Raw genomic sequence first — 19,744 nt, 5'->3', positions numbered from 1 at the left:
TGTTACTAAAGGGACAATACTCACAAATCCAACTATAAGGATTGATGGCTCACCAATTCTTTGGTATCGTGCGGCCCAATACCTGAGAGTTGTCGTCGATGAAAAGTGGAACTTCGCCGCGCACATCGAGACCGTGATCCAAAGATCACTGGAAGTGCTTCATAATCTCATCGGAATCAGACATAAGTGATTCTGTCTCCCAGCAAATCTAATTAAACTACATCACGATAGTATTCTCACTTCTATCATGGGTTACAGCTCCAGAGTTGGGCCACACAGGCTCATGAGGGTCACGACTGCCACGACTATGCAAAGAGTGCAATGGAACATGCTATTGTGATCAACTGGGGCATATAGGACAAGTCCAGGAGGGACCTTGCTATGTTAATGGGGCTTTGCAAGCAAGCAGCCTGGTACTTGCTGAAGAAGGGCAGAATTGAAAAGGCAGCCAAGATCTTGAGGGCTCAAGCAGGTGACAAAATTACGATTAAAAGGTGAGGGGAGGATCTGCCGCAAGAGATCTGGGAGACTGACAAGACAGGATGAAGAACATACAAGTTACTGAAAAGCATTAGGGAACGGATGCAACTTAAGTACTTTAAGCCCAGCAGAGGTATCTTGCACTTTCTCACGGGACATGGGCCCTATCCGACATATCTGTGCTGGTTTGGGAAGTGGGCTATGCCCTTGTGTGACTGTGGAACTTTGGAGGGCACCCCTGACCGTGTAGTCTATGAGTGCCCCATACACGATGATGTGACAGTTGATCTGGCACGTCAATTCCCAAACCGTGACACCCAATCAGACATCAAAATACCTTTGAAATTCTTAGTAGCTTGGACAATGAGGTAGCAGATAAGATTCTGAGGGAATACCTGAGGAATAACAACAGTACAAAGTGAAATGTAAAGCACCCATGCACTTGCCTTGTACCTTCGAGGCGTGGACTGGCCGATTGCCATTACTGTTGGAATCCACCACGTCATGGACTAGGAGGGAGGTGCATTTGTAACTGATGAAGGAATTTGCACTAGTTTTTAAGTTAGTTAGAAATAGATTAGTTTAAGTAGAAATAGTAATTTGAAAGTAGTAGTTTAGGATACTGCAGTGGAAGTTAAGTTTCCAGGGCCAGCCCAATGCTAGGGCCACGCACACTGCAGTTAGCTTGGTAGGCACGGCCTGAATAGTATGTTTATAGTTTGCTGGCACATCTGTATCGCTGCAGGTAGTGTAGCACAGTAGAAAAGTAGTTCAAATGTAGTTTTCAACAGTACAGTAAAAGTAGCTTGCTCATTAGAATCAACTGTAACAACACTATTAGACATTAGCTCCATGTTGAATAATATTGTACATTGTAGGACCCACTAATCAGTTAGGCAGTGGGCTATTATTGTAACATTAACATTGTTACGAATAAAGAATTTCAAAAAGCCGAATCTAGACTTTCAAATCAGCGCACGACTCTTGCACAAGCGATCAAACAAAAATAGGTCTCCTTCCTCTTACGCTTCTTCTTCTTCTTCTTGTCGCCCTTCGAAATGTTCTTCTGCGCCTTGCAGGAAAATTCCAGTCGGCTATTACATATAAATAAACGTGAAAATTGCACAAAGGTTTTACCTAGCTGTTTGTGTGCTAATCTGTACACTCGCGTGCCGAAGAAGAACACTGCATTGTGAGTTTACCTCAGTCAAAATCGAGAAATGTGCAGCACCAACAAAGCATATTTTATACCTGTTGCAGCTAACAATGTTCCTCTTACACTCACAAACGACAGTCTATATGCCTCCATACGAGCCCTAATCTCTCTAATCTTATCTTCGTGACCCTTACACGAAATGTACTTTGGCAACAGTAGAATCGTTCTGCAGTCAGCATTTAATGTCGGTTCTCTAAATTTTTTCAATAGTGCTCCTCAAAAAGAACTTTGTTTTTCCATTGATTATCACTTGAGTTCCCAAAGTACTACCACAGTACCTGAATGTTGATCGAATTTACCGGTACAAATCTAGCAGACCACCTCTGAATAACTTTGATTTCTTCTTTTAATCTGACCTTGTGTAGAACCCAAACACTCTAACAGTACTCAACAACGGTGCTTGTATCCTATATGCAGTCTCCTTTACAGATGAAACACACTTTCCTAAAGTTCTCCCAATTAAGCCAAGTCGACCACTGACCTTCCCTACTATGACCCTTACATGCTCATTCCATTTCACATTACTTTGCAACGTTATGCCTAGATGTTTAATCTACGTGACTGTTTCAAGCAGCACACTACTAATGCTGTATTCGACAATTGTGGGTTTGTTTTCCCTACACATCTGCATTAACTTACATTTTTCTACATTTAGAGCTAGATGCCATTCATCACTCCAACTAGAAATTTTTGTCTAAGTCATTTTGTATCCTGCTACAGTTACTCAACTTTCGACACCGCCCTTACACCACAGCATCATCAGCAAACAATCACAGATTGCTGCCCACTCTCTCCACCAGGTCATTTATATACAGGGTGTTACAAAAAGGTACGGCCAAACTTTCAGGAAACATTCCTCACACACAAATAAAGAAAAGATGTTGTGTCGACATGTGTCCGAAAACGCTTAATTTCCATGTTAGAGCTCATTTTAGTTTCGTCAGTATGTACTGTACTTCCTCGATTCACCGCCAGTTGGCCCAATTGAAGGAAGGTAATGTTGACTTCGGTGCTTGTGTTGACATACGACTCATTGCTCTACAGTACTAGCATCAAGCACATCAGTACGTAGCATCAACAGGTTAGTGTTCATCACGAACGTGGTTTTGCAGTCAGTGCAATGTTTACAAATGCGGAGTTGGCAGATGCCCATTTGATGTATGGATTAGCACGGGGCAATAGCCGTGGCGCGGTACGTTTGTATCGAAACGCACTTCCAAAACGAAGGTGTCCCGATAGGAAGACGTTCGAAGCAATTGATCGGCGTCTTAGGGAGCACGGAACATTCCAGCCTATGACTCGCGACTGGGGAAGACCTAGAACGACGAGGACACCTGCAATGGACGAGGCAATTCTTCGTGCAGTTGACGATAACCCTAATGTCAGCGTCAGAGAAGATGCTGCTGTACAAGGTAACGTTGACCACGTCACTGTATGGAGAGTGCTACGGGAGAACCAGTTGTTTCCGTACCATGTACATCGTGTGCAGGCACTATCAGCAGCTGATTGTCCTCCACGGGTACACTTCTACGAATGGTTCATCCAACAATGTGTCAATCCTCATTTCAGTGCAAATGCTCTCTTTACGGATGAGGCTTCATTCCAACGTGATCAAATTGTATATTTTCACAATCAACATGTGTGGGCTGACGAGAATCCGCACGCAATTGTGCAATCACGTCATCAACACAGATTTTCTGTGAACATTTGGGCAGGCACTGTTGGTGATGTCTTGATTGGGCCCCATGTCCTTCCACCTACGCTCAATGGAGGACGTTATCATGATTTCATACGGGATACTCTACCTGTGCTGCTAGATCACGTGCCTTTACAAGTACGACACAACATGTGGTTCATGCACGATGGAGCTCCTGCACATTTCAGTCAAAGTGTTCGTACGCTTCTCAACAACAGATTCGGTGACCGGTGGATTGGTAGAGGCGGACCAATTCCATGGCCTCCACGCTCTCCTGACCTCAACTCTCTTGACTTTCATTTATGGGGGCACTTGAAAGCTCTTGTCTACGCAACCCTGGTACCAAATGTAGAGACTCTTCGTGCTCGTATTGTGGACGGCTGTGATACAATACGCCATTCTCCGGGGCTGCATCAGCGCATCAGGGATTCCATGCGATGGAAGGTGGATGCATGAATCCTCGCTAACGGAGGACATTTTGAACATTTCCTGTAACAAAGTGTTTGAAGTCACGCTGGTACGTTCTGTTGCTTTGTGTTTCCATTCCATGATTAATGTGATTTGAAGAGAAGTAATAAAATGAGCTCTAACATGGAAAGTAAGCGTTTCCGGACACATGTCCACATAACATATTTTCTTTCTTTGTGTGTGAGGAATGTTTCCTGAAAGTTTGGCCGTACCTTTTTGTAACACCCTGTATATGATGACCACCTTGACCTTTTCCCAGATATTCGCAAATCTCTGCAGTCTTAGACACTCGTTGTATAGCCTTGTATACATAGAATAATAGGGGTCCTATCACACTTCCTTGTGACCCTCCTGATGATACTCTTGTTTCTGATCAACACCTTCTGTCAAATGCAATATAATTGGTACTATTACTTAAGAAATCTTCAAACCACTCACATATCTAGGAACCTATTCCATATGCGCAAACCTGCAGGGGGGGGGGGGGTACCGTGTCAAATGCTTTTTGGAAATCTAGACATACGGAATCTGCCTGTTGTTTTTTATCAGGGTATATACGCGGACAAGAAAAAAAATTCCCGGATTTTTCCCGGTTAAAATTACACTTTCTCCCGGGTGAAAATACACTTTATGACTGTTAAGTAGCTCGTACACACAAACAGGAAAAGTTAATGGTTTAAATTAACATACACAGCGTTGCCACAAGAAAAGAAAAGCTTTCACATACAATATTCACATAACCTGCAAGAGAAGCTAAGCTTTGACATATAATGTTGATTCTTTTGCGCGTGTTACACTTTAAGGTACATCACACAAATTTGTCAGTAAAATTTTTTAATAAAGACATAAATGTCTGATCTTCTGAGCTCGAAATTTTTCTAAATGTACGCCCTCAAAGACGATTTTTAAATGAGAGTCAAACGCTCTGTGATTTAAGAAATTCATCGTACATTTTCGCGCATAATTCATCTTGCATAAAAGGAAATTTACTTTGAAAGTAACGCTTTTCAAACAAGCATTCGCAATATTTTCCCGTGACCTGTTAGAAATAGATTCGTTCCAGTAGTGGCCGGAGAGCTCCAGAAACAGGCGTCACCGCGCTTGCGCAGCTACGATGATGCAGGAAGCCCGTATGTTTCATAGGTAAAACATTAAAAGATCTTACACTATGTCATAAAAGAAACAAGACATCAGAGGATACTCCAAGAACATCGGAATTTCGTGAACCGTACTAGACTGCGTAATTCGGCTTAAAGTGCACATTCGTATGTCCAGATTCGGATGTGCATTTTCTTGAGTACCGTACCGGTGCTGTATTATCTCACGTTTGGTTCTTTATTATGGCATTATGCCATACGTTCTAGAAGATGAAAACATGCACCTTTGAAATGCAGCGAACAGTTGAAACTGGCTCATAATATGGAATTAAACACTTCGTTTCAAATAAATTGACTGCCCCAGCGGAAAAGGTTAATAAAAGCCAAATTTCGTTAACAAACCGACAAAAATACCTTCATTGTTCTGCAAGGCGATTAATGCTTGACTGTCAGAAAGCTGGAGATAAAACCTGAAACTAATAACATATTTTAGCCTTCCGTAATTATGCGAACGTATTTTAATTCATTTGATAGCTCCCGGCCATAGATATCCATTTTGTTTTCATTTAATGTGAGAGCAATAAATGAAGAGGAAACAGCAAAATCGCTAAACGTAAACACGGGTCACGTGGAAACTCCCCACTACATGTCAGACTGCTCTGTCGATCAGCCCCGGATATCCGATATTTCCGAACCGGGGAAATATTAGATAGTGGCGCCCAACAACGCGTCTGTAGCCTGTAGCGGGAGAAGGCACTACTCATACGCGACTCCACTGCACATGCACAAGAGCCCGCCCGCAACTGCTCAAACGAATCTAAAGCAAACAGTTGTGACGTCACGCTTATCGGAGGCAATTTGTTGTTAGGAAGCACTGCATAGTCTTCCTAAAGCCTTTGACACACTTTGCAGTTGGCAAACGCTTGTATGAGCACTGTGTTTTATTGTTGTGTTGCCGTATTTCCTTTGCAACTTAAGGTTTTTTTTTCTTTTTCCTCGTTCATGTTTTGTTGCTGCAGTATTATTCTGCAGAAGCGGGATACAGTAATATCCTTTGTTAGAGTATTGGTTCTTAACCGTCAAAATCACATAAATTTAACTGAAAACTAACACAATGATAAATTACCGGAATTCCGAAAAATTCCCGGGTTTATCCCGGATGAAAAAATTCACGAGTTTTTCTCGGATCTCCCGGGTCGTATACACCCTGTTCCATAAAAACACGGGAGAACTGCCGGATATCAGTAACTTCCTGCCACGATATTTCGGCGCAGAGTCTTCTGGCCATATTCACGTGAATGCCACTGTAGTAGTACTGGTGATTACGCTTTTTTTTTTTACTTTATTGTTATTTTAAACCTGTACAACAGGCAGGCTGTCAGCAGCACACTACGCTGCTCTTCAGCCATAGAATATACAAGGAGCAAAAACAGTGAGAAGACACATAAGTGACAGAACGGTGGGCAATAAAACAGGAGACACATAGAGACAAACACGGAGCCGTTCACACTCGTCGATAATCCACACTGTTAACTGATGAGACGACACACGACACACAAACACTGAAGATGACGATGGCACTGGTGAACGATGGAGTGTGACGGTGAACACTGAGCACTAAACACGACGGCACACACGAAACACTGATGGCAGTGATCTCCGGCGCGCGAATGTCCACTTAGCGTGTGCGAGTCCGGGGACCTGCCAAGAGGGGAACAGGGGTGAGGTGGGGGAGGGGGGAGAAAAAGGATGCCAATGGCCGAGGAGACGGGGGCAGGAGGAGAGGGACAGGGGAGGGGAAGCCCGGGGGAGGAGGGGGGAGAAAAGGAGGAGGGAGGGAAAAGGGAGAGAAGGGAGGGAGGGTGCCCAGAGGAGCAAGCACAGGAGGAGGGCGGGAGGATCAAAGTTGGTAGGAGGGGTAGATGGAGGGGAGGAGGGCATCATCAGGGAGGGGGAGCTGGCGGAAGCCACCTTGGGAGAGGGTAAGGAGGATGGAGAGATGGAGACCGGGTGGGACGTGCGAATACAGGCGCGGCAGCGGGCGGGGGTGGGAGAGAATCGGGGAGACGAGCGGGTGAGGAGGATCAAGTTTACGGGAGGTGTACAGGATCCGTATCCTTTCAAGGAAAAGGAGGAGGTGGGGGAAGGTGATGAGATCATACAGGATTCACGTGGGGGAGGGGAGACGGATGCGATAGGCAAGGCAGAGAGCATGGCGTTCAAGGATTTGGAGGGATTTATAAAAGGTAGGGGGGGCGGAGATCCAGGCTGCATGGGCGTAATAAAGGATAGGGCGGATAAGGGATTTATAGGTGTGGAGGATTGTGGAGGGGTCCAGACCCCACGTACGGCCGGAAAGGAGCTTGAGGAGACGGAGGCGGGAACGTGCCTTGGCTTGGATTGTCCGGAGATGGGGAGTCCAGGAGAGGCGACGGTCGAGGGTGACGCCAAGGCGAGTACGCGCTGAGCTCCGCTATTTAAAGCCTTCTGAGGTGACATTGCGCATGCGCTGCTCAGCGTCGCGTTCATAACGGCTCTGTGTGCTGCGCCTCGCGCCCTCCACTGTGAAAGCCTGGCGTATCGGTGTCAGGTCGATTTCCATCTTTATGCAGATAACTACGTCGACTACGAAGTTTCTCTATAACAGGATTCCAAGCAGAGTTCAGCTGATAACCGCTATCTCGATTGATGAGAGTCTCGTTGTCAGACAATGTTATTTCCACAGATTCATTAATAATCGAGCTCCAAAAGTTTGATGTATGGGCCAAAATTTTTGTGTCGTCATAATTCATGGAATGGTCTGTGGAAATACAATGTTCGGCGATTGTGGAGTTGGTGGATTGGAGAAGGCGAGTATGCCGTTGGTGTTCCACAATGCGTTCCTGCACAGTTTGTGTTGTTTGCCCTATATATGATCTGCCGCATTCACACGGAATTTTGTAAACACCTGGTTTACGAAGGCCCAGGTCGTCTTTAACGGATCCCACCAGTGATGAAATTTTGCAAGGAGGGCGAAAGATGACTCTCACTTGATACTTTCTCAATATTCTGCCTATCTGTGAAGAAATATTCCCAATAAATGGTAGATAAACAGTCGACCTGAAGACCTCTTCCTCTTCCTTGTTCCGTCGTTTGTAGGTCTTCATCACTCTGTTCGCTTGCCTAGGTGAAATGCCATTCTTCAAAAATACTTTTTGCAGGTGTTCCAGTTCCGCTTGAAGAGTGTCGGCGTCAGAGATAGTATGGGCACGGTAGACCAAGGTTTTGAGAACGCCCATTGTTTGTGCTGGATGTTTTTATGGAACAATCAGTACGCCGGGAAAGCTTTAAACATCGTATACACCCTGTTTATCCATAGATTGCAGTATAACATGAGAAAATGGCAAGCTAAGTTTCACACAAATGATGCTTTCTGAAACAGAGCTGTAAGCTACTTGGTCTCTAAATTTATTATGTACAAACACGGAACATGTTTTAGAATTCTGCAGCAAACCGATGTTAAGGATATTGGTCTGTAATTCTACAGGTCCGGTCTTTTACCCTTCTTATATGCAGGAGTCACTTGCCCTTTTTCCAGTCACTTGGGACTTTGTGTTGGGTGAGAGATTCAAGATAAATGCAAGCTAAGTTAGTACTCTTTGTAAAACAGAATTGGGATTCCATTTGGACCTGACGACTTATTAATTAAATTAGAACTCTATGTATTAATTTCCATGCGTTCAGCTATCTGTGTTGTTTTCCAAGAAATATATTCCACTGATTACCGTTCTTGAACTTTTTGAGGATGGGGGCATTCTGTGTGAATGACTGACAAAAAATGGGTACACCTTAAAATGAAAATTCAGTGGGTATTTACCATTTTCAGCACAAAATTCAGTGTTGTAAAATTTAGTGTTGTCAGTACTACATTCATTTTAAAAGCATAAGAATAAACCTGGAAAGGGGCTTCACACTTCTATAGGTGGAAATATTATTGATTTCGACATATTATTTGTTGATTTCACCACAACATTGCTGTGAAAATTCATTGACTTGCTTCGTCCTGAAATCTGGTGTACAAGCAAGGTATTGACCACTACTCTTACAGAAAGGCTTTTCAACAGAAAATGCTATATACACTTTCACTGATCAAATATTAAATACTCTGAATAACCGGACATCACCCATTGGTATTTTTTGTGATCTATCAAAGGCCTTCGATTGTGTAAATCATGGAATTCTTTCAGATAAGCTAAATCATTATGGTTTGAGTGGGGCAGTGCACAAATGGTTTAATTCATACTTAACTGGAAGAATGCAGAAAGTTGAAATAAGTGGTTCATGTAATGTTAAAACAACAGCTGATTCCTCAAACTGGGGGCTATCAAGTACGGGGTCTAACAGGGTTCAGTCTTAGGTCCTTTACTGTTCTTGATATACATTAATGACTTACCATTCCACATTGATGAAGATGCAAAGTTAGTTCTATTTGCTGATGATACAAGTATAGTATTAACATCCAAAAATCAAGAACTAAGTGATGTAATTGTAAATGATGTTTTTCACAAAATTATTAAGTGGTTCTCAGCAAACGGACTCTCTTTAAATTTTGATAAAACACAGTATATACAGTTCCGTACACTAAATGGCACAACTCCAGTAATAAATACAGACTTTGAACAGAAGTCTGTAGCTAAGATAGAATTTTCAAAATTTTTAGGTGTGTCCATTGATGAGAGGTTAAACTGGAAGCAACACATTGATGGTCTGCTGAAACGTCTGAGTTCAGCTACGTGTGCTATTAGGGTTATTGCAAATTTTGGTGATAAGTCTCTCAGTAAATTAGCTTACTATGCCTACTTTCATTCACTGCTTTCGTATGGCATCATATTCTGGGGTAATTCATTGTTGAGTAGAAAAGTATTCATTGCTCAAAAATGGGTAATCAGAATAATTGCTGGAGCCCACCCACGGTCATCCTGCAGACATCTATTTAAGGATCTAGGGATCTTCACAGTAACCTCACAGTATATATATTCACTTATGAAATTTGTTGTTAATAATCCAACCCAGTTCAAAAGTAATAGCAGTGTGCATAGCTGTAACACCAGGAGAAAGGATGATCTTCACTATGCAGGTTTAAATCTGACTTTGACACAGAAAGGGGTAAATTATGCTGCCACAAAAGTCTTTGGTCACCTACCAAACAGCATCAAAAGCCTGACAGATAGCCAACTAACATTTAAAAATAAATTAAAAGACTTTCTAGATGACAACTCCTTCTACTCATTGGCTGAATTTTTAGATATAAATTTAGGGAAAAAACTTGAACATTAGTGTCATGCAATACTTTGTGTAATGTAGTATCTTGTACAGACATATTTTATTAACCTGACACGTTCCACATCATTACGAAGTGTCATATTCATGATCTATGGAACAAGTATTAATCTAATCTAATCTAATAGCAAGCATCATACTTCCCATTCATATACACACACAAAAAAAAGTTTTGCATCACCCCAGTTCCGAGAACTCCTGAAGACAGATGTTGACTGCGGATACTGTATCACAGACACAGTCCCTTTGACTATTCAGAGATGTCACTAAACCCGCCCAAAGATGTAAACAACCATTAGACGGAGGAGGTCCGACAGCCGACCAGTTCCAGTCATTCCACTAGGAAGGAGATACATGGCTCATGTTGTCTGTAGTTCAACCATACCTAGACGGTCAATACTGCAGTTTGATCACATCCACATTGTTACTTTCTGCCAGGAAGAGCTCTGAAAAAGGAGTGTCCAGGTGTCTCGGAGTGAACCAAAGCAATGTTGTTCGAACATGGAGGAGATGCAGAGAGAGACAGGAACTGTTGATGATATGCCTCGCTCAGGTCGCCCAAGGGCTACCACTGCAGTGGATAACCACTACCTAATAATGCTTTTCGTGCAGCCACAGGATGTCATATTATGACTCAAAGTATGCGCAATAGGCTTCATGATGCGCACCTTCACTCCCGACGTCCATCTTTGCAACCACAACACCATGCAGCGTCGTACAGATGGGCCCAACATGCTGATTGGATCTCTCAGGATTGGCATCACGTTCTCTTCACGGATGAGTGTCGCATATGTCTTCAATCAGACAATTGTCAGAGACATGTTTGGAGACAACACGGTCAGGCTGAATGCCTTAGACAGTACTGGTGAGTACAGCAATCTGGACCAACACCTCTGAAGGTCTCGCTGTATGGTGGTACAACATGCAATGTGTGGTTTTCATGAGCAATAAAAAGGGTGGAAATGATGTTTATGTTGATCTCTATTCCAATTTTCTGTACTGGTTCCAGAACTCTCAGAACAGAGGTGATGCAAAACTTTTTTTGGTTTGTGTATATTTGTTGTGTTTTAATGGCCATGAAAGTTGTAACTAATTATAAGTGTGTTTCATTTTCAAATGTTACTGCTACATGCCTGGTACATATAGGTTTGCATGTTTGATGTCTCTGTGATGGTTGGCTCTGTTACTGCTAGAGAAATAGCCACTGTCCATTCTACATATAAATTTTTGTGATGAATTTTATGAGCATAGTATCTGAACCTACCGTTTTGGCTTCAGAACCATCATACAAGTTTTCCACCTCAGGATGATGAATGTGTGCATCAATTTTTCAAGTTTTCCATCAATTTAACCCAAGTCATGTGGGCTGTAGCTGCAGCACTATCACAAACAGCATACTACTGGTGGAGATCATAACTTCTAGTCTCCACTTTGCATCAGGCAGCTGAACTGAAAGTCTCGTCCAGCATCTCTGTGTGCAGAGTTGTCACTGGTGGACAGTGGGCTGGTTCCCGGCTGCTGGCCTCGTATGTCTTACATGACACGGTGACCTTGGCAGCTGACAACTTGGTGCTGCATAACCTTTTTGTGGTGGCAGTGGTGCACCGGACTCTGCTATTTGTGGGCTGCCATAGATGGGGCAATTTCCGAATTCAGCTGCAGTGTGGGCAGCATGGAGCAGCTCAGAGTATCCTTTCCCTGTCATCGTGGTGTGAAAGATATGAAGTAGGAAGATACAAATTTAGAAGAAGCAGTATGTAGGAATTCTGTAAGTTATCATACATCTCTGAGTGAATAATAGCAGATTGACCTCTTTTGTCTGACAGACAGGCCTGGACCTGCAGGCAAAACAGAAATACTTGGGGGTAATCTGATGTCAAAGTGCCAGTCTTCCCAGTGTTGCATTCTGATGTCATAGAGCCAGTGTCAGTGCCACTATTCCAGGTCTGTCATCTTGGATTGCCATCATGGTTTCTGATATCATTGAGCCTATGCCAGTATTCCAGAGGGTTCTATACTTAGCACACATGAGCTACTGCTACCAGTATGACAATGCACCCCATTAGATTTTTCCATTTCACTCCTTTTATACTTAGGGCAACAGCCCTCCTTCCACAGTGTTGTCATAGGAGTGGCAGGAAAATCTAACAAAATTTGAATTTCCCGCCATTTTATGCATAGAGCCATTGACCTTTGTTGGCTGGGGGAGGGGGAGGGGTCGGGAAATCTGACAACGTTGTTGATCGTGTCACTGGTGTGAGGTAACAGGTGAGTTGTGGGCCGCAGCTCGTCGGCGGCCGCATGGTGCCGAGCATTGGCCGGAGCAATAGGGGTAGCCCCAACACGTGGTCCAGGCGACCGTGTGGCTGGGAACTCCATGTTGACGCTGAGACGAGGACTGTGCTTTGTGTCGATGAAAGAGATTTGTATGCCGGGAGTGCCAAAGATGGTGGACTTTGTGAAACCATAATAGCAGGAATCACGATACCTTAAAAAGAAACATGTACATTACCATTATTTGCACGATGATTCTGATGGTTTAATCAGATTTTCAATATCTTTATTAGTTTAAAGTTAAATATCTGACTGTAAATTATACAAGTAACACCCAGCAACGAATTTCCAAAATCTAAACGTTTCATCTGATTTTGTTGATCGTCATATCTTTAAAAAGCTATTAGTATAAACCTAAATTGGTATGAACTACAGGCATGTAACTTGAATAGTACACGAGTTATTGGAGGTCAAAGTGGCCAATTACTATTGATCGCGTCAGTCCATAAGTACTCCACAGTTACATGAAAAAATGGTAGCAGCATGCTTATCAATATATTTATTCGTCTATGTCTTTGTTTATATCCAATATATACTATTCATGAAGAAATTGGTTAAATATTTACTGTGTTTTAGAAAGCACAGAGACATTAGGCTACTGGCCTACTTTTGTTTCTATTCCTTTGATATATGTTTATTTGATTTGTTTACATATTTAATAATGTGTGTTAGTGTGTGTTTATGGTCCAAGCGTAGGAATATTTATTTAATTTCAAGTTATTTAAATGTAAATCCAGTATTTCATACGTGTTTCAATACGTTTGTGAGTGTGCGTTGGCTTGGAGACATGGCGGGAGCACTCTAGCCAATCATGGCACTCGTTACTATGGTTGGCGACTACCAAAGAATGGACTATGGTTGGCGACTACCAAAGAATGGAGAGACTGTATGGAAGTGGGAGAGGAGCATCGGGTCACAGGAAAGACTTGCAGTGTGGAGCAGTTTGCACATGGTCGCGGGAGATAGAAATATTTCGTAGTGTCGAGTTATGCACTTGCGAGATTTCCATGGTTTCTGCAGTGAAGACGTTTGCGTGAAGTAGGTATCTATTGTTTCCCTGTTATTCAACTTATATTTTATTTAATTGCTGGATCATTGACACCAATAGGTGTTTTGCAGTAATAAAAGGCATTCTTACAGGTACTTCTACTATCACACTCGTCATTTAAAGTAGTTAAAAATAGTACCTGCAGATTTTATTTAATTGCAATCTTTCATTTATAAATTTCTATGTTGCATTCAAAATTCGCAATTGCCGAGTGATAGGAACCTACGACCATTCGATTCGTGTGTATATTGATATTGTATACTGTAGACTCATCAGTATTTGGTCTGTAATGCAGCAACTACATATCTCAGCCACTAGACAATGAAAGGAGCCAAAACTATTAATATTTCAACTCTGAGTCTGAGGGTACGTAGTTGAGGGCCACCACCACCTAATTTTTATTTTTGAAAGCCTGCACTGGTGACCTGCCTTGTGTCTGTACAGCCACCTATCTACCTACTATCGTATGATTTACTGATCCATTTGTAACGATAGGATACAAAAAGCTGGAGTGAAGTATCTCTGTGCTGGCGGAGGACAAAGCAAAAATCAGTACTCGGCCACCATATTGACAAAATATTAGCTTGGATAAAAGGCTAATATCTAATCAATTACATTGAATTATTGCTTCGGACATTCATTGGCTCTGCTGAGGAAGGCGTAGAATGGTTAAGTTGTGTTCAGTGGCATTTATTCATTACAAGAAGAACTGCGTAAATACTGACAATAAAATATTATAATAAATAAATATAATAATAAAAATAATAGTAAATAAAAAATAAAATAATATTCAATTACAGCAACACAGTGCTTCGTATCGTAGCCTCCAGGCAAAGCGCTGTTTTCCTTAGTATGGACCAGTATGTATTACGTGTCCTTTTATGAATATAGCATAATTCATATGTGCCTACAGACTGTTATTGACCCAAGTTATACTACTTGTGATAGGTTCCTGGTCCCACTCCTAATATTTACCTTAGTCTCTTAACTATATAGGACAAATTGTCATATTTTCTTAACAAAAACTGGAAGGCATTTATGTTATGTTGAAAAAAAAAAAAAAAAAAAAAAATTACCGACTGAGATTACTGAAATTTCACTGTCAGTTAGTGGATGTAAATGATTTTTTATCTCATAAATGGGTAACAATCTAAAAATTACTTGATTCTGACAGTAAAATTTAACAAACATGATTACTCAGTTTTTAACATTTCATTGTTTGATAAGTGTATGTTGATATATTTGTGATTAGACGATAGCTACGTAAAGGAAGAAGAGCACCAAACTAACTTCCTTGGTTAATTTAGATGTTGCTTTACTCAAAACCATTTAGAATATTTTTGGAAATGTGAGTGTGAGCGAGTGATTTTTTCTTTCTTTCTTTATTAGGATCTCTCAGTAAAATGCTTATCGCCATTAAAAGTAAAAGTTAATTCAATACCTTTCTCATGATAATAGTTCATGAAGAGAATTACTTAGTTACTGAATTTTTTTGAGTTAAGTATTACAAATTCCTCACTCACTGAAACACTTACATTGGAGCTGGACTGGCAACAATAGTGCAAGGGTGGGCATACTGACCACGGCGAGCATACTTGTCACTGGCTGGTTTTTCTCCTTATATTCTTACCACTGAAGAGCAAACACCTCGACTACTCTGCTAGTATGCCATTAGTGTTGTGCTGATCTTAGAAGGTATTCTGATTAATTGTTCAGAAGTTATCTATGACTTTCACGTTTTTCAACTTGCTGATGTAAGTTAAGTGTACTATATTAACTGTTATGACTTTTATATATATGATTTGACAGTCGTAAATGAAATCCATGTGATGTAACCTTTAAAAGCATGTTTCAGAGTAGTACCTAGTGTTAATTGTTAAAACTGTAGAATCGTGTTTCTGTAATGGCAAAACATGTTGAATGGCACAACTGTGGCCACTTTGCCAATACTACACCCATTGTACTTTTTGTGTACATTATTTTTATGAGACCAAGCTTAATCCCATTTTGTGCATTTAAATACTTTTCCAATTATTAAAACTAGGTATTAATGCATAGCTTACCTTTTACTTGTAATTACTTGGCTTCATCCTTGCCAAACTAAGATAGCATTTCTCTTTGAATTACTTATGAGCATTATACTTTTGTTTAGCTCCAGTTATGGTGTCTGACTACCAAAGGAAAAGTTAGCAGCAAACCTAGGACTCTCAGGCAATGCATGTAACTTTTTATGCTGTGAAAAAGATGGTATGCACTGACAAACAGCTGCTAAAACCTTTAGTATACCTCGGAACATTTAAAAACATTGTGTTCTAAACAAAAATCAGCACACAACTGGAAATAAAAAACGTCTAGGCCACTACCGTGCTATTTTTAATGAAGCTTGTACAACATCTTTTGGATATGGACTTTTTTTATGGAATTACAGTTGTGAGCATATGTAGCCTTGCTTACGAACTGGAAGAATAGAGTAATAGCCCTAATAATTGAAACAATGACAAAAAATTAGTTTGGAAAGATTGGGTTAGAGGCTTCAGAAAGCGCCTCCTGAAACTGTTTTGAGAAAACCAGAGGCATCTTCAGCAGCTAGAGCTGCCCCAGCATTTACCAGAATAAATGTTATGAAATTCTTTGATATTTTAGAGGATGTCCAGGAAAGTCGCTTATATCCAACTCATTGGGTTTACACAGTAAGTGAAATGGGACTTTCGACTGTACAATCTAAATCAGATACGGTTTTTGCACTAAACGGTAGAAGAAAAAGTTGGTTTCCTTTTGGAGTATACTAAACCAACAAAAGAGGATCCTGTATTACTAATACTTGATGGACATGCTACACACACAAGAAACGTTGACTTCATTGAAAAGGCTATGAATAATCAAACAATTGTAATTTGCATCCTCCCACATTGCAGCCAAAATCTGCAGCTGCTGGACGTATATTTTATGGGAACTTTCAACACTTTTTACATTCAGGCTATCGGGAGATGCTTTCAAAATAACCTTGGTAGTCAAGTAACTCAGTATCAAGTTTTTCACCTGCTTGGGGAGAGTTTTTAAGTAGAGTTTCTCTTGCTGGGCTTCAAAGGTGTGGTATAGTACTAACCAACAGTGCAATGTTTACTGAAGTGGATTTTGCTGGAGCTACAATCACAGAAGTTCACAATTCATCTGCTTCTGCTACATGCCCACCAGCTGAAAGCAGTCAGGACTCACAGGCCCTTGGACTAGAAGAGACTCGTTCCCCTGAGACTGATTACGGATTTGCAGACTCACAACACATTTCTTTAACTATGGAATTATGTTCAGCTCTCATATATTATGTAGCTAAGTCTTGCCACAAGTCATCAAATTTTTCTTTCCAAGGGTCACATCATGACTTTCTGTTATTTCAAACTCTCATAAATCCTCAACAATCAATAAAAAATTTTTGTGCAAACTTCTCTGCTTTGTGTATCAAATTAAAATGTCTTAGATTATGGATGACACATAAAAGATTAATTGGCTCTGGAGATTACAAATATCTTAATATTAAGGCTAAATGTAAAAAATAATTCAATTCATTTTATTTTAAACACCACAATAATTATATATAATTTTTTGGCACAATGTTTTATTTTTTATTTATTTTTTTTCTAGTATCAGGAAACAACCTGTTGAAATTTAGGAAAGTGAAATGGAACTTCCCTATTGATCAAAAGAAATTATAAAAAATATTAAATAGAAATAAAAATTTATCACATAATTTCTAGACTTTGATCTCACAATTATAATTCATTAGAAAAAAAAAGAGTAAAATATGATTGATGGTACACTACTTTTGCATTTTTTGCTGTCATGAAAGTAATGACCCATTTCTCTTTCCTGATTTCAGTTTCCTACAATATCTTATGTCACTAATTTAATTCTTCCGTGAACCGCGCCGCCTCATTGTTGAAGTGCACTGTGGGCAATACCACTTTCCTTTAGGTGGGGCTTTCACATCCACACATGCATAATGAAACCATTCAAATGGACACTGAAACAAAGGTGATCCCCAGCAGTAAAATAGACATGTTCTTAACAACATACATGTGTAACAATATAAAACTGAGTACATGGGTGTTACAAAGAGAAATATAACAATACGTACATCTTCATTATCACATGCTACCATGTCGCCATAAGAAACTTGATTGCAAATACAGTATCTTGGTTCATTTGGATCATATGCCCAATCATTGCCATCAGAATTGTCAACTGCTGTCACTTCATTTGTTGCTATCGGTTCTTCAACCACAGCAACTGTTTGATGCACAGAATTTGAAACAGCCGATGCATTGGAACTTGTACCTTGATTTGATGAAGCATGCGATGATTTCCTGGAAAAATTAAATGTCTTAATAGAGTTGGCGATGGGCATCTTCCAAATTTGTAACAATTTGACCAAATAAATAAATAAATGGGTGTACAGTGTGGTGTTACATTCACATTGTTTACAGCAATCAGAGAGGAACAAGACAAAATGGAGCCCAGGCAATAAACATTCCTTTCAAACATTACCGAGATTAATACCCCAAACAAGATAGGTCTCCATTAACAATGACACATTCCCTTACATGTTCAAGAGAGAATTCGGATTTAATTTAATGCATTGGTGCACAGTTCGGTGATCAGGAACTATGCGACATCACGTCTATTTTCCCTGCGATCCAACCTTTACTCCACCATCAGGATTTAATCTAGCTTTCTTTAAGTTGAGTACCATTTCTTAAGTGTGTATTAATGCCCTTAGCTGCTGACTACTACATATGTGTTACTAAAATTACAAGGTTAAGCCAAATAAATATTTTTTTCTCTTTAAAATAAACAGCAATATGCGACCAAAGGCAGAAAGACAGCAGTTCAGTTGATATCTGATATACAACAAGGTTAGCGACATAATGGAAAGAATGAATATCATGAAACAGCTGTGCGCTGGTCACATCGCTCGAACAAAAGATGGCAATGGTCATAACAAATAACCACATTGGAGTCCTGTTTACCAAAAAAGACCACCACCGGACATATGGGACAAAGACTTAAGAAATACAGATGGACTGAACTAACAACAGGAAGCTCAAGATAAGCAGAAACAGAATAACCTACTGGGAACCTATGCTGCATGCTGGCTCAAAGAGGCCACATAACCAAGTGACTGAACTGGTTGTTACTACTCCTGCTGTTGATGACAATGATAATGATGAAGATGCAACAACCAAAACTGTCAATACTACAACACTTTTAATAACTATGATTAAGGTTCATATGCAGAGGTTACTTTACGCCCATTATGATAACAATAGCTCTCAAGACTAAACAATTTTATTCAGATGTGCCACAACAAAAACGAATCAGCAACAATCACAGGTGAGACAATACAAACAAAAGTTTGAAAAAATCCTAATCTGAAATAACAATTGCTACATAAGACATAGGTAACACAGAGAAGATACATATAAATGTTTTCAAGGGGTGAGGGAGTTGCATTTGCTGGAAATGTTTCTAGATTTTCTGAACATACGAAACAAAAAGAAATACTTTGCACACACTGGTCAGCGCAAACTGTTAGCAAGCAATGAAGAGCACCAGCCTTTGGTGTTCACTGTTAAGACACATGTTTTGTGCTGATTATCAAGAACTGTTAAATATGGAAACAGGAAGAAGGAAGTGATATGTCTGAGGAAGGTGTGAGAATGTTGGACTGCTTGAGGCTACACTGCTATGTAAAAAAAAAAAAAGAAAAAAAAAATTTGTATGCCTTAATGGCTGGGAGACCCTGAAGGGCAGGTCCAACCAACTAATTGAAAAGGCTTTTCCTATCCTTCAATACCACAAGCACCTTTCCTTTGCAAAGTGTGACAGTCATGTGAGTAAGTATCTGTTAAGTGTAGGTAACTGAATGGGTAGATCACAATCAACAATGTTGCATCCTCTCAATTCCTGGAACACTGCAGAGACATTTGAAACTGAATCCAAGACATTGGAGCAAAGACTGGTGATCACGGACTTTATGCCACCACTCCTTGTATCCTCTCTGCCATACAGGCAAAGAAAAAATTGTCAAC

The 19,744-nt window shown here is 40.6% G+C and overlaps 1 protein-coding gene across 2 annotated transcripts in view; it reads right to left on the bottom strand.

Annotated features, from left to right (window-relative positions):
* Positions 1-17,252: 17,252 nt before the first annotated feature.
* Positions 17,253-19,744, bottom strand: part of LOC126184632 (inhibitor of growth protein 3) — a 172,336-nt gene continuing 169,844 nt past the window's right edge. Inside the window, exons 9-10 of one of the 2 annotated variants that reach the window (XM_049927103.1) lie at positions 17,791-18,019; positions 17,253-17,676 (exon numbers count right to left, since the gene is read on the bottom strand). In XM_049927103.1, the coding sequence (XP_049783060.1) occupies positions 17,560-17,676; positions 17,791-18,019 (346 nt within the window). In that variant the 3' untranslated portion in view covers positions 17,253-17,559. The remainder of the gene's footprint in view (positions 17,677-17,790; positions 18,020-19,744) is intronic. The other variant, XM_049927104.1, reaches the window with a different exon arrangement.

This window comes from Schistocerca cancellata, chromosome 4 (assembly GCF_023864275.1).
Source record: "Schistocerca cancellata isolate TAMUIC-IGC-003103 chromosome 4, iqSchCanc2.1, whole genome shotgun sequence".
NCBI classification, from domain to species: Eukaryota; Metazoa; Arthropoda; class Insecta; order Orthoptera; family Acrididae; genus Schistocerca; species Schistocerca cancellata.
Note: the sequence above shows the minus strand (reverse complement) of the source record. Positions and strands in the feature narration are given on the sequence as shown.